The sequence below is a fragment of the Orcinus orca genome, chromosome 13 (genome assembly GCF_937001465.1).
Source record: "Orcinus orca chromosome 13, mOrcOrc1.1, whole genome shotgun sequence".
NCBI lineage: Eukaryota > Metazoa > Chordata > Mammalia > Artiodactyla > Delphinidae > Orcinus > Orcinus orca.
Window position 1 is genome coordinate 25,367,397 of NC_064571.1, and position 24,138 is coordinate 25,391,534.

The window sequence follows — 24,138 nt, forward strand, 5'->3', positions numbered from 1 at the left end:
TGCCTGTCACCACCTCAGCTTGGCCAACATGTGGTGACCTTGGGGCAGTGGTCCTTTAACTCTATTAAGGCTTGAGAATCTAATGAGAGTCACAAACCAAGCCCCACCACCACCAGAAAAATACAGACACACATATACAGACAGCATCTTGCATGCGATTTCAGGGAGGCCATGGACCCCAGGTGAACTCCTGCTTTAGAGCAAGGGTATCAACCTGAGTAAAGTCATAAAGTCACTGATATAAACCTATCTTTGTGCGGCTTGTATTTCCCACGATTGTTCCACTTTTTTCATCCCCTGATATTTAGAATGTTGTAAAGTTTTAATAGAAGCCAAGGAAAGGGCTCTAGCCAGAGAAAGAGCAGCTGTGCATGGCAGTGGTGGCAGCCAGGAGGCAAAAACAAAGAGAAAGATGTGGTCAGATGTACCATTGCCTTTCCCACCCAGAAGGTCACTTTGGGAGTTTTTCTCTACTCAACAGAAGGGCTGTGAGAGGTGATGGAGACAGGGAAGTGGTTTTTCTCCTTTTAGAAAGGAGAGCCATTCCCTCACTGGCTACAGGGTCTGAAGTCCTGTAGGTATTGCCCTTATTCCAGCCCGACCCTCTCAACCTCCCATGAATACACCAGAGCATCGGCCTAGTCATCCATGCACGTGTGTCCAGGTCACCTATGAACATCCGTGTATTTACACATGCTCTTTCATGGAAGAAGGAAAACTGGGACGGGGTAGATCTCAGGGCAGAGACTGCATGTTGCAGTTTGGGAATCATGCACTCTCCACAGAGAATCAGATAAACTGGGAGAACCGGCAAAAGGAGTCAGTGCACATTAGCCCCCTAGAACTTCCACGGCTCCTCCTTCTGGCCAGGGCCCAAACGGAAAGCAAAGTCACAGCGATGTCCTGGGGCCTAGCCCCAAACTAATGGGCCCAAGATAGTGGGCTGAAGGGGTCATAGGGGTTGAGAGGGCAGGGGCAGGAAAAGTCCTGATTCACTGCAAGAGCAATTCTGATCTCTTATGGGAATCAGGCAAAGCCCTGGCCCTGAGCCCATCCAGGCCCAGAAAAGGCAGACAGGGAATTTGAAGTGATCATTCAAAAGCCAAAGGAAACTCAGAGGCCACGACGATCTTCCACGACCATCGAGCCCCAGCGTCCCAATGGTCATTCCATCCAGTGGTCACTCATGCACTCGTGGTTATTTGCCCAGCCCTAGATGGATGTTTCATCACACGTGGCTAGAGGAGCCCCAGTTAACCGAATGTGGGGTGGGCTCGGGCAGGGATCAAGCAGAAAGGGTGGAGGGAAGCCACCAAAGCCACTGCCCCTCTTGGCCAGGGCCAGGGGCAGCCGCTCATCTTCAGGAGAGGGAGAGGGAGGGTCCTGGCTGTAGCTTGTGGTCCCAGATGGCAGGACTCCCAGGTCCAAGCCCACCTTGTCTCTAGCCAGAAGTTCCCTCTGTCGTTGTCGCTGCTGACGCCGACCAATCAGAAGGAGAGTCAGGGATGCTGCAAAAACTCCCAGGAAGAAGCCTGCCAGTCCAGCCCCCACTAGGTGAGCCCGGCTTGGAGCGCCCCGCTGGCTGCCCCATACCAAGCTGTAAGCAGCTACCACACGAGCTGCCCCGCCTTCCTGACATTCGCAGGCATAAGCACCCATGGCCCCTGGGGATATCACCACTTCTAGCCCATCCCGCCGGGGGGTGAGTGCAGTCACTCCGCTGGGCTGGTGCCACACACAGGATGCCCAGGCTGAGCTCGGGGAACATGGTAAGACCACATGTGCAGCTGTAGCCACGGGAACTTCAAACACCACTGGGTGTTCTGCAGAGACAACAAAAGCACAAAAGGTGGTGAGGCTGTAGGTTGGAGGTGTTAGAGAGAAAGGTGGGGTGACACGAGAAATGAGAAGGGGCCGTAGTGCACCAAGCTGAAAAGGGGATTCCCAAAGAGAGTAAGGCTGCCAGAACTTCCAGGGTACAAGTTTTAAACTAGGTCCAAAAACATGACTTTCTAGGCCCTTTACATCTACTCTACCCACATTCCCTAAACCATACAGACCTCCAGGCTCCTTAGGACACAAAGAAGAGACATCCGCTGACTCTATGTCTTGAACCAGCCTATAAAGAAGAGAATACTTGATAAATCCAGTGTCAACACCCCCTCTACCCTCCTCCGTACTGAACATTCACTCACCAATTGCACCTCCCATCATCTCATAAGTCACCTCTAGAATTATCAGTCAACATTCTCTTCATCACTAAATTTTTCCCCAATACCTCTTATACTCATGACATGCCAAATTCTACAAATATTTCTAGCAGACTACAGAGAATTAAATTTGCACTAGGTCTGTCAGAAAGATGTTTGGTGGGGTACTTTGAAAGAAACACAGGAACCTTCCAAGAAGTATAGCTGGTGGTCCACAACCACAAAATTTCTCTGGAAATCTCTGTTAAAAAATTTCTCTGTTAAGAGAAAGAGAAAACTTCTTTTCTATCAAAGCTAATCAAAATTCTGTGAGGGTCAGTGAGATGACTTTCTGTTTCACAAAACACCTCAGCTAAAGATACATCTGTGGTTGTCACCAGCACTCAGTTGGTACTGAATACAATGAGAATGAAATCACCTAGAGAGTGCATGAAAGTGTAAAGAGAAGGACTGAACCCTGAGGAATATCAACATTCAGAAGCTGGATGGAAAAGGAACCAGTAAGGGAGACAGACTGGAGAGTGAGGTAGGGAGAAAAACCAGGAGAATGCAGAGTCATAGAAGGCAACAGGATAGAGTTTTTCAAGGAAGGAAGGAGGGGAGTTGTCAACTGTGAAAACACTTCTAAGAGCACTTGCAAAATGAAAACTGAGGGACTTCCCTGGCAGTCCAGTGGTTAAGACTCCACGCTTCCAATGCAGGGGGTGCGGGTTCGATCCCTGGTCGGGGAACTAAGATCCCACATGCCGCGTGGTGCGGCCAAAAAAAAAAGAAAATGAAAACTGAGAAGCATATGGCAACATGGAAATCAACCACACAGTCAGGGCAGGTCCAGCAGGGAGGCAGGGACATTGATGAGGACAGAAAGATGGTTAGTATGGACTGACAGATGGACACACAAGTGACACTAGGAAACACAGAGAGAAAGAGAGAGAGAGAGAGAGAGAGAGAAAGAGAGAGAGAGAGAGGGCAGCATTAACCCATGAGAAACAGACACAGACATATGGATAGGCCAGAGCCTGGGGACATCAGGCAAGGAACCAGTGCCAGAACCCTCACCCTTCATGCTCTCCAGTGTGGGCCACACACGCAGCTAGCCGAACGCTCCAGGCACAGACAGGGTCTCGGGCCAGAATGCACTCTGAGCAGCTCTGTAGACGGCCACAGTTGGTTGTGTTCACTTGTGTCACCTCAGTACGGGAGCCAACCAGGAGCCAGCTCTACAGAAAGGGAGTGAGGAAGAGAAACACGCTGGATCTCCCAGACTTCAATGTCACAGATTGGCTCTGGACTCAGATATCTCCCCACCAGACTCGCCAAAATCTACAACTCACTTGATACAATTTCATATTCTCAACTGGCTGTGGCTCTGGGAATAAGGCCAGATCCTCAAGAACACTGAGCTGGGCTCCAATTTGCACTGCTCGGTGGAGGTGTCCATCCTCTAGGAAGCAAGCAAGGGGCAAGACATAATAACATAACTGTACCTGTGCCTGGGACTCTGACACCCGTATGCAGGGGACCCTCTCTGTGGCGACAACCTGTGTGCACTGGATGGGCAACTTGCTTGGCTATTAAACATACCTGTCCCCAGATAGAGCACATCATACTCCTTCCCTGAGAGGCTGGGCACCCTGTGGGCCACGACTCTGAGGTAGGTTGTATCTGTAGTGACCAGCAGGGGGTGGCCATCAGCTGGAAACACTGGCTTGTCCATGAGTGGGTGGTCCCGGATGAAGGTGAGCACACGGTCAGGAAGGAAGAGTGACGAGCCAAACTGTTGGAGCTTCATGTTGTTGGTGATGCACTAAAGGAAACACAGGATGAGTGACAAAGCTTCCCAGGGGCCAGGAAGTGTCTGTGATGCTTAGTTGGGCTCTTGTCCTAATGGGGCAATTCAGGCGTGAGGTGAAGAACTGCCCCAGCCCCCTCACCTCTCCAGGTCTGGGCTGGGGTACATCATTGTCCATGACAGGCAGTCCCCTGTTGCAGTCATGTTTAAGCTCTCTGAAGGGACCATTCAGCACTGTCCGAATGTCTTGTGGTCGGAAGGAACAGACAGCAGAGATGGCAGCCCCTTCCCTGGAAGAGTCACAGGTTGGAGCTGGATATTTAGAGGGAACTAGGGGAAGCAACTCATCCCGTCAAATGAGATGACCCATGAGAAACGCACAGGGAGCTATGCAGCCTGCTTCATGGCAGAAGGAGCAGGGCTCCACAGAGAGTCCACCCCCACTGGAGGAGACCGCACTGACCTGCACCAACCCCAGGTATCTCCCACCCTGTAACTCTCCACATCAGGACCCCCTCACCACTGGGAGGAAAAGATGCCATAAAAGATGGGCGTCCCCGCTCCATGCTCAGGTCGAAGAATGACCATGTCCTGCAGGACACTGGAGGCCCGGCCATGCTCAGGCCCTGGACACAGAAGGTCAGCCTTCAGAAAGGTTGTCCACCTCTGCTGGAGGGTCTTCCGGCCCCCAAGGTCCCCCTGGGGTGACAAGTACATAGGAAGTTCTCTTTAGAAGACCAACATTAGAGGAGGACTGTGGAGACCAATACAAGTTTCCCCCAGACACAGACAGATAGGGAGACAGATGCATAGAAATGCAAGGACAGAGATACAGAGTAACTGAGAAGGACGATGAGGTATGGGGTGGGCAGGATCACAACAATGATGTTTATTGTGTTTATTGTGCACTTATAAAGTTCTGCACTACATGCTTTACATAAGTTACCTCGTTTAGCCCTCAAATCGACACTGCCAGAGTCACACAGGCAGTAAGCAGTGTAGCAGGGACTTGAACCCAGGTCTGTCAACAGTTCCTGCCTTTAACCTCTACACTACAGTGTCACACGGGATAATAAGTGGGTAAAAGAGGCCAGAGCCCTTTCGCCACATTCCTCAAGCTCCCAGAAAAGTAGTCACTGCCCATCAAAAAAGAAGAAAGAGGAGAAATACAAAGACAGAGACCAGAGGAAAAGACAGGACAGGTAGAGCAGAAAACAAGACAGACAGCTGGGATCAGGGTCTTACCGCACACACACGGGCCACCCTGGGGACCTTAACGTGTTCGTATGAATCAAAAGCTCGGGAAATCTCCGTAAAGAAGAAGTAGATTTCATCATCTCCGGCTTCATCCCCCCACTCGGCTGGGCTCAAGGCCACTGCTGCAACAAAGGCTGGGGCTGGGGAGACCCGTGGCCTCAGATCCCACAGATATAGCCTGGGGCCACCCAGCCTCCACCTACTCTGTCCCCAGAGCAGCACCACCCCCCCTCTGCCCTCTCCCCACCGTTAAGCCAGGATGGCAAGATCTCTGTCCGAATCCAGTCCTCAGCACGACCCACAGCCCTGGAGATAATCGGCTCCGTCCCCAGGTAGTTTTTCACAGTGGCAGCGTAGAGGATGCCCCCTGCAGGGTGACAGGGAGGAGGTGGACTGTCAGACTCACTGAGGAAGCTTTCAGAAAGGGTCACAGGCAGAGCAGGGAGCAAAGCAGGGGCAAGAACCCTCAGGGGCTGAGCACACATTAAGTGCCAGGCAATGCTAAGCACGACATGCATTACCTCACTTAAAATAAACAGAAATAAAGTGCTCCGGGGCAGTAACGGAAACCGGTGTTAAGGAAAAACTGCTGGAATGTTCATGTATATGAAGGAAGAATAGAAGCTATCCCTGTGGAAAGCAAGATTTTTTTTGTTGGTCTGTTTCTTGCTGTTGTCATTTTTAAGGACTCTTCTACCCTATAATTACGTGGTAACTTTCCAGGAAGAGGTTTGCTTTGCAGCATGTTCCCATCTTACTTAAGTTCTCCCACTACGGTAAATGTCTGAGGGAACTACTGTTCTTTCTGAGTATTAGGGGGTGTATACTGCCCTGGAACAAGGCTCAACTTTAGGGTATACTAGCATCATTTAGGGAATTGATCAAAATGCAGATTCCTGGGCCTCGGGCCCAGCAATTCTCACTCAGTAGGGTTGGGGGTTGGCCCAAGAACTACGTTTCAAACAAGCAGTCAGAGTTACTCTGATGTGGGTGATTCAAGACCTCACTTTGAGAAACACCAACCTAGGGGATTTCTGGATATTTCACAGCCAGCCAGAGGAAACAACGAGGAATCAGATCCTTCCTCCTGGTTCAGTGGAGGTGCAGAGGTGCTATAGGAATGGTGGGGATTGGAAAAGAGAGAAATCAGAGGCATTCTGGGAAGGAAGGGAGGTGCAGTTCTGTGGGCTGAATGTGAAAGAACTATAGCCACTCTGAGCAACACTGCCAAGGGCTCAGACATGAGTGGAGACAATGACTCAGGGAACAAGAAGGTCACAAACCCCCGGTGGAGTCTTGAGTATCACAGGGACTCTGGAGAGAACAGAGAAGAACAGAGAAGCACTCCTTCACCACCTACTACGTAAGAGGCACTGCACTGAGTGCTAAGCACATCACTGTCCCCCCCAAGAATTCCCATTTGAGTCCAGAAGACAAACGTAATCAGATACCAAGAGGCGTGGACTCACAGATGTGTGTAGGAGCACAGAGGAGGACCCAGCCACATCTAACTGGGGGAGCAGCAACTCAGAGGTCACATCTGAGCTGGCTCTGAAGAATGAGCAATTTGCCAGGTAGAAGGACTTCGGGGGGAAGACAGGCAAGTGGGGAAGAGGGGAGCCATGTTCAGGGATGTGGGGCACTCCCCATGGCTGGAGCTCCAGCGGGGCACAGGGGCTGCTGGGCAAGTGAGCAGAGATAAGCTACAGGTGCAGAGATAGGCGCCCAATTGTGATGAATCTGCTCTTCCATGCCAGGAAAATGTGGACTTTATCCTAAAGGTGAGGGCAAAACTGCAGAGATTTTCTTGAGAAGGCATGACGTAATTAGTTTTGTTTTTTAGGAAGAAAATGCTAGTTATGCCTTCACACAGTCCTGGCAAGAACAAAGAAGGACTAAGGCACTGGTAGAGGAAAGAAAGGGGCTGGAATTGGGAGATATTTCTGAGGTAGAGCCCATTAACAAGATTTGAACATCAGTTGAATATGAGATGTGAAAGAATGGAGTAAAATAATGTCTCTAAGGTTTCCGCTTATAAGACGGATAATAGTAGATTATGATATTATGAACCAAGCAAAGAAATGACATAAGGCTCATAAAGAAGGTGGCTGGAGAGGAGGTGAGTTCAGTTGTTGGACCCACTAAGGTTGACGCACCTTTGGGACATCTGGTTGGAGTCGCTGGAAGGCAATCGAACAGAAGGGTGTGGACCATAGGGCCAGAATCAGGCAACCTAGGAGTCATGCTTAAGTTACCACAGGAATGTGAAAGCCAGGGAGAAAAGGAAAGCGAGAGGGAGCCCTGGGGCACCATCATTTGAAGGCAACTCAGAAGAGCACTGACTCAGAAGAGTCAGAGAGGCTGGAGAAGCAAGCAAGGCTGGAGTGCTGGAGGCTGGTGCCCAGAAACCCCAGCAAGAGCCGCGGGGTCATGTGCACTGAGGGAGGCAGCAGAGGGCAGGGCCACCTTGAGGGAAGCACTACGTCCTGGGCTCATAGATGCTCCTGTGAAGCTGCATGTCTCAGGCATTGAAATGATAACCACCAACACTTAAAAACACTTAATGCAAAGCAAGAAAAGGGTCAGGAGCCCTCTGAGGGCAATAGTAAAGAATTAGAAACCCCCTTCCTTACTGGGTGGGAGGGAAGACTATACTATCACTCGAGTTTGTGAAAAGAATCCAAGCACTTTGGAGTCAGGAAAGCTTGGGTTTGAACTTTGAATACTTAGTAGTAGTATTATCTTAGGCAATTACCCAGCTGGCATTCAATATGTGTTAGGAACCTCAGGGGGCCATATGCTCGATTTGTTGCCATAAGGTAGGGGGGCCACAACTATAAAATGGCATCCCATTCCCTTCCAGAGTATTTCATGAGGGAGAAAATCAGATTTGGGGCAAAGTTTCTGGCAGCTAATGGAGCAGCAAATAAGCCAATCCTCAGTAGTTCCAGGGGGAAAAACATGACACAGAAGCCAGAATTGGAATAAAAATTTTCCTAAAAGCATTATACACAAAACACTCTAAAACTGAAACTATTGACAGAAGCTGTGTCATGGATACCCTGAGAATGGGGGAGATGTGGTGGAAAAGACAGTTATGAATATTTTGGAAGCATGACTTGATGTGTTTGAGGGAGAACACTCATAAATATTCTGGAAACGGTAAAGGACCACAGACAACAATGCAAGGACCCAGTGGTGGACGGAGGTGAAGTCCCAAAACTTTCTAAGGGGTTAAATGGGGGCAGTCAGCAACTCTGGAGCCTAGGATTGCTGAAGAGCACACTCACTCAGCGGAGAGAGCCGAGGGTCACAAAGGGATAGCAGGAGGGATCAGACACTTTGGGAGGGAGTAGCAGGGCTTCAGGTGTTCCATGAGTACTAAGGGGCTTACAACACAATCTTCACACACACACAGAGGAAAAGGAATGACAGCCATCACAATTATGAAGGCAGGAGGACACAGGAGGACACAAGATCACCACACGCCCTGAATTTTCCAGAACAGTCAATTTCAAATATTCTGTTGTACTGTTCATATAATAAAATATCCCTGTATGTGCAGTTGTTTGGCAAGTTATTACTGACTAGATCAAGCTAGCAAACATGAAAACATACATCTGCTATTGGCACAAGATGATATGCCAAAGAGAGCGATGCCCACGGCGTTGAGTTTAGTGAACAAGGTGGCTAGAAAAAAACACATGGTATAATTCAACCCTATTTTTAAAAAATATGTATGTATGTCTGTAGGCACAGGAAAGATTGAAGGAGCTACAACTGGACAGTGTTACTGATGTTTGTTTCTGACTAATGAAATTACAAGTGATTTTTATTTTCTCCTCTCTACTTTTCTGTATTCACTGAACATTTTTTGTAGTTAGCACCTTTTACTTTTATAACCCCAAAAATTAAAATACTGTCATTTTGGAAATACGAGGAAAAACAAGATTGAAAGCCACAAAGATGAAGAATCACAGCCAAAGAAAAATGACAATTATGTGCAGAAATAGATCTCTACTTGCTCAGATGTAAAGCCTGTGAACATAGACCTCCCAGATATGTTAGCAACCCAACACTGACAGACTAGGATATAAGCCATGGCAGTGAATATTTCACTACACCCTGAAGGGGTTCAAATTTTCACTCTGGTATCAAAATGCTCACTTTTAAAGAAGGTTTATAATAGGAATTATCACTCATTATCTTTAAAAAGAGGGTTTTAAACATGCCCTAGCCTGCCTTCTTCCACTCTCTTTTCTTCTCATGGTCAGAGCTTTGCAGGATAGACAGCTCCTGACCTAATATTCTCTATTTCCTTATCTAAGGTTTATGCCAGCTAGATACCTTTTTTTCTTTTTTTTTAAACAGCCTATTATCAGGACATAATTACAGATCGTTGGAGATGCAGTGTTTACTCTACCTTTTCCTCTCCTGGCATATAGGATTTATAACTGTCTTGTTTCGATGTGTGAATGCTGTCTTGGGGTACACACTCACGGATTTAAGAGATAAGCTTGACCGCAAAATGCTGGCAGCACCCAGTGCACATACAGGGCTCCTTAGCAGATGCAGTAATCACAAGATGCAATGAGACCAAAAGGAGACAAGAAAAACACAAGACGGGTTCCCAAAGAGAAAGCAAAAGCTCCCTTCTTCTGCTCTTCTTTATAAGAGCCCTATTTACTATCGAATGTGATAGGGAGGACCAGAGATGACAAATCACCGCCTCTAGCTTGGGTACCTTGGTGGGTAATGGCACTATGCACTCAGAGAAGGGGACACTGGTCGAGGAGAAGGTTTGGGGGAGGTGAGTGAAGATGATGAGCTCAGTTTGGGACATGCTGACTTTGAGATTCCTGTGGGACATCTAAGTGGAGATGTCTGGAAGGCAGCTGGATATGTGGTCTGTAGCTCCAGATAATGTATGGGAGGCATCAGAATCTGGTAGAAACAGAATCCATGGGGCTAGTTTTGGGAGATCTGGAAGGCGTCAGATTTGGGAGACATCAGAATGCAGTGCAAACAGAATCCATGGAGCTGGCTGAGATCACAATTCCAAAGAATGCAAGAGAAGAGGATCTTAGGTGGAAGTCTAAGGAACATTTAAAGGATGAGCAGAAGACAAAGATGCTGCAAAGAAGACTGAGAAGGAATTGCGGATGTTCTTAGGCTAATGTGAACATTACTGTCAAAATATTTGCATTTTTCCGAATTGGAATAGCGCAAATAGAGACACTGAGATCACTTTTGTTAATTTTATCTCAGTGGAGTACAGATAAATGTCAAATTTGAAGACAAGATATCTGAGACCTTTTCCTAAAGAAATACAAGTGCCAATAAACACATGAAAAGCTGTTCGACCTCACTAATAGAAATGTAAATCAAAAACATCAAATTGGACTCTGGAGAAAGTCACTGTTTTATGTTTATTAACTATATTTTGGGGGCTAACTGGCTGTAATGAAACAGGCCCTCTCATCACTGCTGGTAGGACTCACTGGAGAGAAATTTGGCCAAACCCATCAAGTACTATAAAAATCTTTTATATCCTTTGGCCCAGCAATCCTACTTTTTGGATTGACTCATGCAATTAATTAGATTCATGTAAAGGATTTACATAAAAATTTATGTAAAAGGATTCCTTATGCAGCATTATTTATAAAAGCAATAATTTATTTTAAAATCTGAATGTATAATTATATGGGAATAATTAAATAAGTGTGCTACATTCATACGATGAAAAAGTATACAATCACTAAAAATCAAGTTTTGAATAATTAAATTCTATGATGAGAAAATGTTCAGTATACAATAAGTGAAATATGCATGACAATTCCAATTTATTATAAATACGCACACATGCGCACGCACGCACGCACACACACACACACACACACACACACACACACACACACACAATGAGAAAATACTCCGAAATAATAATAGTGGTTACCTGATGATGACTGAATTACAATAAACTTTTCACTTTCTTCTTTATACATTTCTATATTTTCTCAATTTTCCACAATGCACATTGCAATTTTTATAATTTAAAATAAGAAATACTCCTGCCATTATATTCTAATATTTTCATTACTAAAAGCTCTTTTCTTTCAAAATATGTCTATTATCCTTAAGGACATTTGTATAGCTCCTAACTGGGAATTTTGGTTCTAATTCTTAAATAATATTGCCACTATCTTCTATACTGCTATTTTCAAAACAAGGGCCAGTAGGACACAATGGATCAACATTAAAAGTTCCAACTAGGGCGTCCCTGGTGGCGCAGTGGTTGAGAGTCCGCCTGCCAATGCAGGCAACACAGGTTCGTGCCCCGGTCCGGGAAGATCCCACATGCCGCGGAGCGGCTAGGCCCGTGAGCCATGGCCGCTGAGCCTGCGCGTCCGGAGCCTGTGCTCCGCAACGGGAGAGGCCACAACAGTGAAAGGCCCGTGTACCGCAAAAAAAAAAAAATTCCAACTAAATATTGGCATTATGTCAGACCAAGAAAAAATTTAAATTATAGCCCTATAAAGAACTTCAGAGGAAAACTTATAATATTGATATTGACTATGACTTGGATCTGAGACAGAAAAAGCCATGGAGGTTCTATGTCTTGAGCTAGCCATTCTAAACTGTTAGAAAGTGATTTCTGACACCTCCATCAATTATCAGCTGAAAGGCAACACTAAATTTCATTACCTGGGGGAAAAAAAGACTTAACCTGTTTGAAAATGTTCTTTGTTATACAATTATCTTATCTATGAAATTTGTATTCTTAAACTACATGCTGTGTTCCACTTGCTGAGAGAACACAGAGAAATTACACACAGATGGTTAAATGTACTTAAAGATACTGCTTGAAACAAAGTATTTTAATTATTTCAGATTGTTGCAATTGAGAAGTCATTTTGTTGATAAACAATTATGTAGAATCAAGAGACATTCATAACTGCTAAACCTGTGAAATCTTTCTTAATGATCTTAATGACTGGTTCAGCGTTTTGCCAAAGATGCTTGATATAAAGCTAAGAAAAATAAACTATTGACTAAACTTTTATTCAAATATGTATGCGTATAAACAAGGTCTCACTGACTTCAACTGTAGATGAATGATAAAAATGACAACTCAAATATCGTATTTACTAGATATATACTTTATGTTCATTTTCAAAAACTTTTGTTATTTCATTACGTTTCAGAAAAGGTAAATCATTAACTGAATGACTAAGAGTGACTTTTTAATATATAAATTTATTTATTTTATTTATATTTATTTTTGGCTGCATTGGGTCTTTGTTGCTGCATGCGGGATTCCTCTAGTTGCAGCAAGCAAGGGCTACTCTTCGTTGTGGTGTGCGGGCTTCTCATTGTGGTGGCTTCTCTTGTTGAGGAGCACAGGCTCTAAGTGCACAGGCTTCAGCAGTTGTGGCTTGTGGGCTCTAGGGCTCAGTAGTTGTGGCGCACAGGCTTAGTTGCTCCGCAGCATGTGGGATCTTCCCGGACCAGGGCTCAAACCCACGTCCCCTGCATTGGCAGGCAGATTCTTGACCACTGTGCCACCAGGGAAGCCCAAGAGTGATTTAATTTGTGCAGCTTTTAAGACTTTTCCTACAAATAAAGTCATGCATAAGAAAAGAGTTTAGCGTCCAGTGGTTGAGGCTTTGTCTTCCAATGCAGGGGGTGCGCTTCAATCCCTGGTCGGGGAGCTAGGATCCCACATGCCTCACGGCCAAAAGGCCAAAGCATAAAACTGAAAGCAATACTGTAATAAATTCAATAAAGACTTTAAAAATGGTCCATAACAACAACAACAAAGTTTAAGGTTAGATCTTATATCCCAATTTTTGTTTTTCATAAAATATTGTGCAATATTTAAATTAAAATTTATATTGTCCAATATTTTATAATAAGGTTCGTAGCAACTTTAATGAAGGAAGAAAAAAACTGTGATAAATGATGCTAAGTCAACTGAATAGTTAGTTGGGAAAAATCAATTTTGATTCCCTTCTCATGCCATTTGTCAAAATAAGTTTCAAATAAATCAGAGTTAAAATGTTTCGGGAAAAAAATTTTAAGAAGGAAAATTTTATCTGCTCTCTAACTGAAGAAGGATTTAGCTTAAAAAATATAATCACAAAGGAAAAGGTGTAGATTGGAATACTAATATCCTACCTGATAATTGGCCCAAGAACATAAGCAGAGGATTGACCAAAGCAGAAATAAAAATAAGTACTAAAACATGAAAAATGTTCAACTTCACTAATATTCAAAAAAATACAAATTAAAACAAGGTGCTGGGACGTCCCTGGTGATCCAGTGGTTAAGAATCCGCCTTCCAATGTAGGGGAAGCGGGTTCGATCCCTGGTCGGGGAACTAAGATCCCACGTGCCACGGGGAAACTAAGCCTGTGCGCTGCAACTACTGAGTCCATGCACTCTAGAGCCTGTGCCTCACAGGTAGAGTGAAGCCTGCAGCCACAACGAAGAGCCTGCATGTCACAACTAAGACCTGACACAGCCAAGTAAATAAATATTTTTTAAAGGTGCTATTTTTAGCCTTGAATCAGCACACACACACAAAAAAATGTTTAATGACAACAAAACAGTGTGGTGAAATTTATGTGAAAAAACACTCATTTACTGCTGATTTAGGGTGTAAATTGGTATACCCTTTCTAAAAACTCAATTAGCAACAGATAATGAGCTGTAAAATATTCACATCCTTTAATATAGTCATCCATTTCCAGGAGTCTAAGAAGACAACCTAAAATGAGGATAAAAATTTATGTGCAAAAATGTTCCTTACAGTATTACAGACAATAGCAAAAACTTTGAAGTGAAGTAAATAAACTTGAAAATAAATTTACATAAATAATTTGGAATTCTTTAATTAAATTATGGTATGCTCACAGGTTGAGTAGCATAATGTCATTAAAATTTTTCTTCACAAAGAATTTTTAAATTATATAGAAATGCCTATGATATAAAGTCACATGACAAATATTCAAAATTATATCCCTGTAGCATGACATTTAGAAGTTTCATAAAACACACACTCATAAAATTTCTGTTCACCTGCTTGTTTTATACTCTCATGAGAAAAATCGTTGGGTTCTCACTGAATTTGGAGAGTGCATGTGGAGTAGTCTAACCTAAAATACAGGCTATGTGGCACACAAACAGTTCACTTTGTGGCTACCAAAGAATTAGTCAATCATTCTCCAGAAAAGATTTAGGCATAATCTGTGATAGAACCATTGAACACCTGAGCAACTCTATATGTATATATAGTTTGTTTGAAGGAAGTAACAGAAGGAATTTCTTTAATAGTCATTACTGATTTTTCTGAGCAACAAAGCACTGGCCAGCCAAATATATGTGCATGAGTATATATGCATGTGGACACACACATTAAAAAGGCTAGAAGGAAATATCCTAAAATACTAGCAGTGGTTTTCAGAGTAGGAATACTCTAAAACTGTGCTAATATGGTAGTCACTAGGTATGAATGGCTATTTATATTTAAATTAAAATTACATGAAATTTAATATTCTCCCCTTCAGTCACACCAGTCACATTTCAAGGGCTCAACAGCCACATGTAACCAGTGGCTACCATATTAGACATTGAAGATACAGAACAATTCCATCATCACACAAAGTTCTTTTGGACTATGCTGTTCTAAAAGATTTCTTATGTTCTTCTTTATACTTTTTTCAAATTTATTATAATATGCATTGTAGTAGATTCCTCTTAAAAACAGGAAAAAATGACTAACAGAGATGAGGTTAACAGAGGAAATGTTCACAGTCTACTGTGAACAGTGACATATTCTCTAGAGAAAAGCAAGAGAAATGATACTCTGTGGGTAAAAGCAGGAGAACACAAGCACTCTGGGAAGAATAGGAAAGGCCAGAAAGAGATGTGGGAATAATAGACATTCTGATGAAAGTAAAGAAAGGACACAGAAATTCCAACAGCAGGGCGGGGAAGGAGGCAATTACAGCAAGAAGTCACAGGTGCTTATCTCTCCCCACTCACCAGCCATTACAGCTGCTGACCGCTGAGCTGGCTCAAAAGGACATTTCCCCCGGCCACTCTCAGGTCTTTCAACCTGCTGGAAACTGGACACATCCTACAGACCAGAAGGGGGCAATTGGTTTAGAGGTCATGGGGAAGTCCATGGTGAGAATTACAAAGATGGTCAGATGAAGAAAAACCCCGATTCCCATTCATCTCCCATTCCCCCACTACCATCCCCATATTCCCAGTCTGCTATTCCTGATTCCACCACTCATTCCTGCATTTCCTACCTCTGCCATCCCTCTTTTCATCAGTTTATTCCTCTTCCCTCAATTCCCCTAGTTCCCAACACCCACATGCTCTGATGAAGGAACACCTAGGATGGCACTAGAAGACACCAAGAGGCTGAAAGGCAGACCTTTCCTCTGAAATGCTGCTGAACCGCCAGCTTTGCAACTGGCTGGAGAACGTGCTACAGGATAAGCAGGACCAGGGAAGAAAGCAGGCCTCCTGAGGGCTGGAGCACTTAGGAAGGGTAAAGAAAAGTACAGGCTGATATAGGACCATCCGAAGCCCAGGGGTCTAGAGAGAAGGGCCATCCTTCACCTAATCCCACCCCACGAATAAAAGACTGAACCAGAGTCAAGGATACACAGAAGGAGGGAAGGGAATCTACAAAGTCAGTGAAGAACTAAAGCTGAGGTCAGAATCTGAGAATTTGGTAAGTGTCTTCCTCATCCAGGGACTCCAGAGGGACTAACCTGGGGTGCGGGGGTGGGCAAGAGGTGTAAGAGTTCCACAGAGCCAGCCAGACATGACCTTAGCTGAGCATCCAGCACTAAGAGAGGCTTCAAGATAACATCTAAAAATGAAAATCACAGATGATTTCAACCTGGACTGACAGGGAAGTTAACTATGGCCAGTTAGGAATCAGTTACGACACGAAGTACCAGGCATGATATCTCTAGTTCACAAACTAGGATGGACATATGGTGTTGCTGGAGCCTTATTGCTGTGATGGTAATTGGAGAACCAACATAGATCTACGTCCCCTGAGCATAAGTGTACCACTGGCCCATTCTGACTGCTCACTTATTTCCTGTAGTTGGCAAACAGGGTTTCATTTTACTGAGAGAGCCTTGAAGAAGACCTGTTAAAATGAGATGTGATCTGATGTCCCCTCAAAGGGAATACTGGGTCAAGAATCTTCCAGAATGGAGGACCCCACAGAAACATAATCATCTGCCCTGTGTGGTGGTGGGCACATTGTAGCCAGAGGAGAAAGATGACAGTTCAGTGAGAGATTACCAAGATATTTGGGCACTCTGAACATGGGGTTATTACCTGCTGCTGTGGCCTGTCTTATCGCCTCCTTTTCTCCACACTGCTTCGCCTTGCCCCCAATTTACTCTCTATACCCACCCCAGATTAATATTCCTAGACTATTAGTCACTGACTTAATAAATGTTTGAGCCACAGAATGACAAAAATGGCTCACCATTGCCTCTTTATCCCAAACTACTACTTCTTCTAACCAAACATGGATCACCTGTTATTCCTAGAAAACAAATTATGCCTGAAACTATTCCATCACATTTCACCAAGGACTTATAAAGGATGAGCCTTTTCTCAGTTCTCATTCTCTTTGATCTTTTTGCACCATCGGATACTTTTGATTCACTCTCCTCCTTGAAATAATCTACTTCTTGACTCTTGAAATTCTACCCTCCTGGAGCCCCTCCTCCTATCTGTTGCTTCTCTATCTCCTTTGGTTGTTTCTCTTCTCCTTTCCAGCCTCTAACCATGTATCCTTAGTCTTTTTCACATATACTTTAAAGATCTCATTAATTTTCACATTTCTGCCCAGACTTTCTATGCAAATCATTCCCCAAACTCTCTAAAGCCTGATGTCTTCCAAACTCTAGTCCATGTTTGCACTTGACTGCTGGACTTCCTTTCCTCACAGAGATGATCTATTAAAACTGAACATGGGGCTTCCCTGGTGGCGCAGTGGTTGGGAGTCCGCCTGCCAATGCAGGGGACGCGGGTTCGTGCCCCGGTCCGGGAAGATCCCACATGCCGCGGAGCGGCTGAGCCCGTGAGCCATGGCTGCTGAGCCTGCGCATCCGGAGCCTGTACTCTGCAACAGGAGAGGCCACAAAAGTGAGAGGCCCGCATACCGGTAAAAAAAAAAAAAAAAAACTGAACATGTTGAAACTCGTCCTCTTCCAGTTTCCCCAAATGGCATCATCACGTTATCTAGGTTTATAGCCTTTGAGCAAGGGAGCCGATTAACTACATAGGTTATGATTACTGTACGGTCAAAGTGACATTTAATTAGGGTCTGAAAGGATACGACCACACCACCACATTATCTGAATGTTGAGATTCTTCATTATATCATTGTGTCAGCACAGTCCTATCAGCATGAGTTGTAGTGAAGGCAAGTCCCTCAAGTTGAAAGCCAGAGCTATGTAGGCAAGCTCTCACTGAGCTGTGGGGTTAGAACCCATCCTTTGACTTTGGCCAAGAAGAGTGCAAGGCATATAAAGGACCTTTCCTGAGAGATTGGGGGTGAGGGGTAGGGGGAGGTGGTCCTTGTTAACATGAAACAAATCAAATGTCACAAGAAACTGGAGCCAGCTAAGGTCTTCTTCTAGGGTGCAGGCTGGACTAGAGGGACAAGGGAGCAGAGCACAGCCAGACGAACCTGGGTTTGAATCTTGGCTGTGCCTCGGCCAGCTATATATCTCAGACTTTTACCTAACTTTTCAGAACTTCTGTTTCATTCATGTAAATTGGAAATAAATACTCTCATGATGTGTCATCACTATCATAATAAATAAATATCATGATATGGTGATAAGAATTAAACTCCATTGTGAAAGTATCAAGCAACAAGCCTGCAACAGAGTAGACACTCAATTGAATGGGAAGTCTTCTCATTGTTGTTGTTGCTGTTACTATAAGTCTAACATTTTTTCTGTTAACTGCCGGAGCTCCCTCAGAAAAACAAATTAAAATATTTTCCCCCAATGTCTGATGAGCTGTCACTGAAGGGCAACACTCCACATTGTTGGAACTGGTAGGTCCTATGCTTAAACTTCCTTTTGTGAGAACCTTCATTTCTCTGAGCAATCAACTCTGAGCAAGTTGTTATATCTGGATCAGCTAGTCCAAGTTCTCAGATTGTTACACACAGTCTCAAAGTCATCCGTCTGGGACATGAGAAGTTCAGCACTAAGGATAAGGCAAGGACTTGCTCAAGCAGATGGGGATTGCCAGGTGGCAGGATAAGACAAAGGCAGAAAAGAACATTCAGGAAGTCTAGAGAGCAGTTTCAGGATGCTTAAAGGGTTAACACAGTTGTTAGCTGTACCTTATATTCTCCTACAAACAAGACTTGATCAAAGGATGGTCCTTCATTTCATGAGCCTGTGGGATAGGAGGGTTCAGAAAAAGAGCTAAAAGTCATAGGAGTGCAGTACACAGGCCCCTGGCTTCGTTCTTATTTGCTGATATTCCTCAAAAATGGATAGGGGTCCAAGTCACACCATTCCTGACAGGTATGTCCAGAACATTTTCTGTCTAGATACTTATCTAACAACCATTAGGGTCCCACCTCAGAGAGCCAAAGAAGAATAGAAGGCCCTGGGGAACTAACTTGGAGTAATCACATCGTCTGTAAACCATGGCTCTGGTATTCACACCCATGGGCTCCCTGATCCTACGTATACTAGGAAAGGACAAATATGTCAATGGCAGTTCCACTGCTACTTCTGTGAGCTTTGTGAGAACTGTAGGGAAACTAGGCCCTCAGCGTTACCTGAAGGAATATAGAGATTTTCAACACCACCCTGAACTGGGAAACCTTCCCAGGATGAGGGAGCTATTCACACCTCAAAAGGGAGTCTATCACCAGCATTATGAAAATAACTCAACATAAACGCAACTAACTCCAAGGAGAGCCCAGAGGGACGGACTAAGGCAATCAAGCATATACAATTATAGCATTCTTAAGTCAGAAATATAAGGATGATGCTTAACAAAGAGGTTTGGAGCTACACACTGACTAGATCCATGTGGCAAGGACTACTGCAGGCTGCAGAAGGATCAAGTCAAGATCTACCATTAAGGATCAGGGTCAGGAAAGGGAGTTGTTGCACTCCCTCCTACCCCCAGCAGAAAGGGATAAAAAGTGTCCAGTGATATGAAGGACATGTGACTCTTCCCAGGGCCTGGTCACAAATGTGTGCAGCCAGAGGAACAGTAATTGACTACTGGATAACTGATGAGAAAAGGTGAGGAGGCAAAACATTAACACGCTTCCTAAAAGGTCACCAATCCCAGGGACTTTTGAGGTCATGACCAACCTAGATGTGATTAGGAGTATCCATGTCCCAAGCCTGCCTGGGTGTGAGGTTGGAGATGTCCAGGGCTTTAGCAGCAATGAACAGGACCAAGAAGAAAACATGGTTGACAGAGTGCCCACCTTGAAGGCAAGATCCAGAGTATGGGGCCAACAGGTACTACATTAATGCGCAGTGACCTCAGAAGCTGTGAGAGGAAAGGGTCATAGCCCACACAGAATGAGTTTGACAGCAGAGGTGGAGAAGGTGGTAAAAGACAATCACATGCCATGGGAGGAAGAAACAGGTATGGACAGTGCTGATTAAGAAATGGACCCAGGCTCCCCGGACAAAGCATACACAGGACAAGGAAAACATGAGCTACTGGTCTCTGAAGTTCCTCCCCACAGGCCAGCTGGCATCCTCACTTCCTTCACCATCCCACTACGTCCCTCTTTTCACTTTGTATTCCTTACCTTCTACCGACAACCTCCCTCCCCCTCCCTTTCATACCCTCCCTCAGTGGACAAAGCCTCTACCCTATGAGGACATCCCTCACCCCCAATGCTTATCATGCACAAGGGTTGCCTTAAGCATGACCCCTGTCACAGTCACTCACAGAAGACCCCTCCCATCCTTCCACCCCTGTCACTCACAATAACCCCGCACTTCGGATCAAAAGCGAAGGTGCCACAAATGAGGAGGTGAGAGGCATTGGCAATGGCGAGAATCTGGACAAAATTGTGACATTCTTCCTAAGGGTCAGAGATGGTTAGAGAATCAGAAGCAGCAGGTACAAGGAAAAGTAGTGTTAAGACAGTTATATGCAGGTCTGGGTATGTTGTTAGAGTCCCTGCCTGGGCCCATTGGGATGGGAGCATTGCAGGGGACTGACACAGAGTCAGGGCTGGGCCAAGGCCTCAACTGACATTCAGGCCAGGGCCTGGATTTATACCTACCTCCTTCTTGCCTTTCTTCCTACAGTTCTGTCTGTGGGCCTCAGGCACCATCCAGTCAATCTAAGAAAGGAAGAGTGACCATTTCTCTCAGATTCTCACACAAATTCCTCCCAAGTCAGGCTAGGTGACACAGTTCTACAACCTCCATCAATTTGGAAACTTCAGAGACAACCCCCCGACCACAGAGCACTGTTTTTCATACTGGAGGTCGCTACCCATTAATGAGTAATGAAATCAATTGTGAAATCTCAACCAACATTATTTTTAATGAAATAGAATATATCAGAATGTATCACATATAGGAGAGTAGATATTGTTTCAAGAAAGTTTTCTTTCAGTACATAGTTGGTGTACTATGTCAAAATGTACCATATATTTCTTACTAAGGGGTGGTCAAAAAAGTTTGAAAGTTATTGCCCTAGAGTAATGTGATTTTAATGATTCCACTGCCACCTGAACCCTGGTCACTGTGGCCTCCTCCCCATAATCATGAACCTGCCTCATAGCCTCCCCAGTCACCATGACCCACCCCCATCACCCTCAGCTGAGACAATAAGGTTGACGACCTACCCTTATTCCTTTTCACCAACATTCCCCGTCCTACCACAACACCCCCCTTCATATGCCATAAAACTAAGGATCTAATCACATGCTCTAGAATCTGAGGTCCTCCCCACTCTCATCTCTCACCCTGCGAGGTCTCTCCCCTGAAAAGGGCAGGGATAACGCGAAGACGGTGTCCCGGGCGCCAACATAAAGCATGTGGGAAGCAGGATCCACAAGGAGAACGGAGTAATTGTATGTCTGAGGGATGGTGAACCGGGTGAGATAGGAGTCAGCCTCTGGCAGGAAGAGAGGGTGAAAGTGAAGAGTGATATCAGCCATCATTTCATAAGGGTTGGGTCCACAAGGGCAAAGCCAAAGGGGCCAATTTTTGTTTTCTTCCAAGTACCATTTATTTAGCAGCCTTAAGGGCAAAAACAAAGCCTTGACAGGCCATCCATTTAATTTCCCCAGGGAAAGATAACTGATGAGGCCAGAATATTTAGCACACAATAAAGTATGCTTTTTCTATAAAAATAGAACACTTCATTAAAATAGCATAAATATTAAGTCTATTTAATATTTATTTCTATTCATAGCAACATGATACATAATTTGAAAATACCTGTAAAAGGTACAAGTACTTTTCTCTCTAAATTTCCTTGTTTCTTAAATCACTACTTAATAGTAACTCCTTTTTACTTAGAAGGGAAATGTCTCACTCTTTTCACCATCACATTAGGAGATCACCTCCTCTCTCTCCCACCACCCTTGATCTCACCCTAATTCTACCCAAAGAGGTAAGAGAGTAGAGGGGGCAAGAAGAGTATGTGCTTTGGAAATGGATCAGCCCAAGTTTAAATGTGGCTCTTTCACTTACCTGATGTATGATCTTGAATTAGTTACTTGCCCTCTCTGAGCATCATTTTCCTCATCTGTAAACACCACCATCCAGGGTTGTTGAAAATTAAATGAGATAACATATGTGGAAGCATCTGACACATACAGCTCTGCTCTACCTGCTTCGTCTGCTCAGCTACCTTCAAGACTAGTAGAATGGCCATGCATTCTTAGATGTGCTGATGTATGGAGCCCCACTCACCCAATCCTCCCACACCCATACTCATGTCTGTGCTGTATCCTGACTACTATCCCATGCTTAGTATAAGCCCCGGATCACCCAACCACCCTTCATATCCCCACCTCTGCCTCGCCTTGTCATATAGACCTCTCTGGATTCCTGGATATGAACCCAGACTGGCAACCTCAACTCCATGTTGTGGCTATTGCTCCAACACAAATTGAAACCCAGGCTCTGACCACAACTTTGTCTTCTGGATTCACAGCATCCCTATATGTCACTGGTCTGAAATGACAGAAGTAATGTAGAAAACTCTAAATTACTATTACCCAGTTGTGAGTTTTTCCCAACAGGATGTACTCTTGGCTTCACTGGTTCTGTCTGCCCAAGGTGCTAACACTCACTGCCCACTGAGAAAAACACAAGGTTCATAGCTACACTCATGCCCGCCTCAACAAAGAGCCGTTAAAGTGTGAATCACTCCAATGACCACTTTTAACCTTGTGGCATCCCCTGGCTTCTTTCACATCTTTTGAAAGGACATCTCCCTCCTCCTTTTTTCCTTCTGAAGACTTTGAAAATCATTTTAAAAGAATTTTAAATCAACTCATTGAATCGTTTCCCAGCTACTCAATATAGGGAATGGGTAGAGGGAGTAGGGAACGTTGAGGAAGTTAGGAGGGTTATGGTGGATCGGAAAATGGGAGTTGGTGCCAGAGATGAGAGGACTGGTAAGTGAGTTAGGGAAATTAGGGTTGTGAACGGGGCAAAAGGCTCGGAGGAGGTTAGAACTGATGATAACCAAATGAATTTGAGAAGTGGGCAGATGGAAATGCTGAGCTGGTAATCAGAAGGATGGGTGTTTGGAGTAGTATGAAAGACCGATGGGTTTGAGAGCAGGATGGGCGTCACGCTGGGGTGACGGACACAGGTACATGTGAGAGAGGAGCGGAATAAGGGAGAGGAAACTTCGAAATAGAGGGTTTCCGGCAACCCCCATTCCCCTCCCTGGGCCTCAGGGTCTGCGTCTGCACGGTGAGGGGCGGTTGCCTTAATAAGGGGCCGCGGGAGCCTCCTGGGCTGGTCGTAGTAGCCGAGTCGCCCGGCTCGCTGGAGCAGCACCAAGTGGGGGTCCCGCCCGGGGTCCCGCCCGCAACCGGGCGGGGCTTGGGCGTCGCGGGACGCAGTGGGCTGAGCTGTGGGGGCCCGGGTGCGGCTTCCCGGGTGGGGAGGGCAAGTGGGTCCGGGTACCTGCAGGCGGGGTCTGGGCGCGGCGCGAAGGAATAAGGGCGAGGGCGCACGCGCCTTACCGGAGATAGGAAGCGAGATCCTGGGCACCGAAGGGGGTACGCGGCCACACACCGGGCCGCTTAGCACCTCCAGCAGCAGCAGCAGGGGTAAGGGCGAGGCCGGGGACGGCCCCGGGCGCGGGCGGGGCCGCGCAACAGAGGCCGGCATTTTTGCCACCGCCTGACCGCCGGGGTGTGGGGCGCCCCGCAGCCTCCTCGGAGCCTCGGCGCCACCAGCTTCGGTCCCACTCTGCTCTCCTCCGTGCGGCTGGGCCTGCGGCGGCGGGTTAGAGCACAACCTGGCTCCACCCCTTCAAGAAGGGACCAATGATGGGACTGATTTTCTCCTCAGCCGTAGGGGTTGCGTGGAGGTCGGACTAAGGAGAGAAAAAGCCCAGGCCAGAGAGAGAGGGAGCTAGACCCAGGGGTACGTGGGGCGTTCTACCTCGAAAATGGGCTGGACGTGTCACTCCAGGACCCTGAGTGACAGGTTTGCAAAGGTCGCTCCAAAAACTCCAATTTGCATGTCTTGGCTATTGTAACCAGTGCTATGAACATTGGGGTGCATTATCTTTTCAAATTAGAGGGTTTTTCTGCATATATACCCAAGAGTGTGATTGCAGGATCAT

General features: G+C 45.5%; 1 protein-coding gene across 2 annotated transcripts; it reads right to left on the reverse strand.

The window, feature by feature from the left end:
* Positions 1-670: 670 nt before the first annotated feature.
* On the reverse strand, positions 671-23,780 carry SEMA4F (ssemaphorin 4F). Of its 2 annotated transcripts, XM_049696272.1 has the most exons (15): positions 23,531-23,656; positions 22,020-22,074; positions 21,287-21,438; positions 20,597-20,656; positions 20,294-20,392; positions 15,307-15,400; positions 5,507-5,626; positions 5,248-5,399; positions 4,523-4,701; positions 4,145-4,292; positions 3,795-4,017; positions 3,545-3,654; positions 3,270-3,430; positions 2,061-2,119; positions 671-1,823 (listed from the first exon to the last, which is right to left on the reverse strand). In XM_049696272.1, the coding sequence occupies exons 3-15, from the start codon at positions 21,356-21,358 to the stop codon at positions 1,213-1,215; spliced, it is 2,088 nt and encodes a 695-aa protein (XP_049552229.1). In that variant the 5' UTR covers positions 21,359-21,438; positions 22,020-22,074; positions 23,531-23,656; the 3' UTR covers positions 671-1,212. The 2 variants fall into 2 exon arrangements, with proteins under 2 accessions (XP_049552229.1, XP_004277167.1); XM_004277119.2 differs by lacking the exon at positions 22,020-22,074 and having other exon boundaries at positions 23,531-23,780.
* Positions 23,781-24,138: the final 358 nt, after the last annotated feature.

What these genes read in the sequence shown, in the direction of transcription:
- SEMA4F (XM_004277119.2), bottom strand. Translation starts at nt 23,678, where the DNA reads ATGCCGGCCTCTGTTGCGCGGCCCCGCCCGCGCCCGGGGCCGTCCCCG. An exon ending in ATCCGAAGTGCGGGGTTATT is followed by an intron (nt 15,401 to 20,293) that starts GTGAGTGACAGG and finishes TCTGGTCTGTAG; the next exon opens with GATGTGTCCAGTTTCCAGCA. An exon ending in GTCAGCAGCTGTAATGGCTG is followed by an intron (nt 5,627 to 15,306) that starts GTGAGTGGGGAG and finishes GTCACCCTGCAG; the next exon opens with GGGGCATCCTCTACGCTGCC.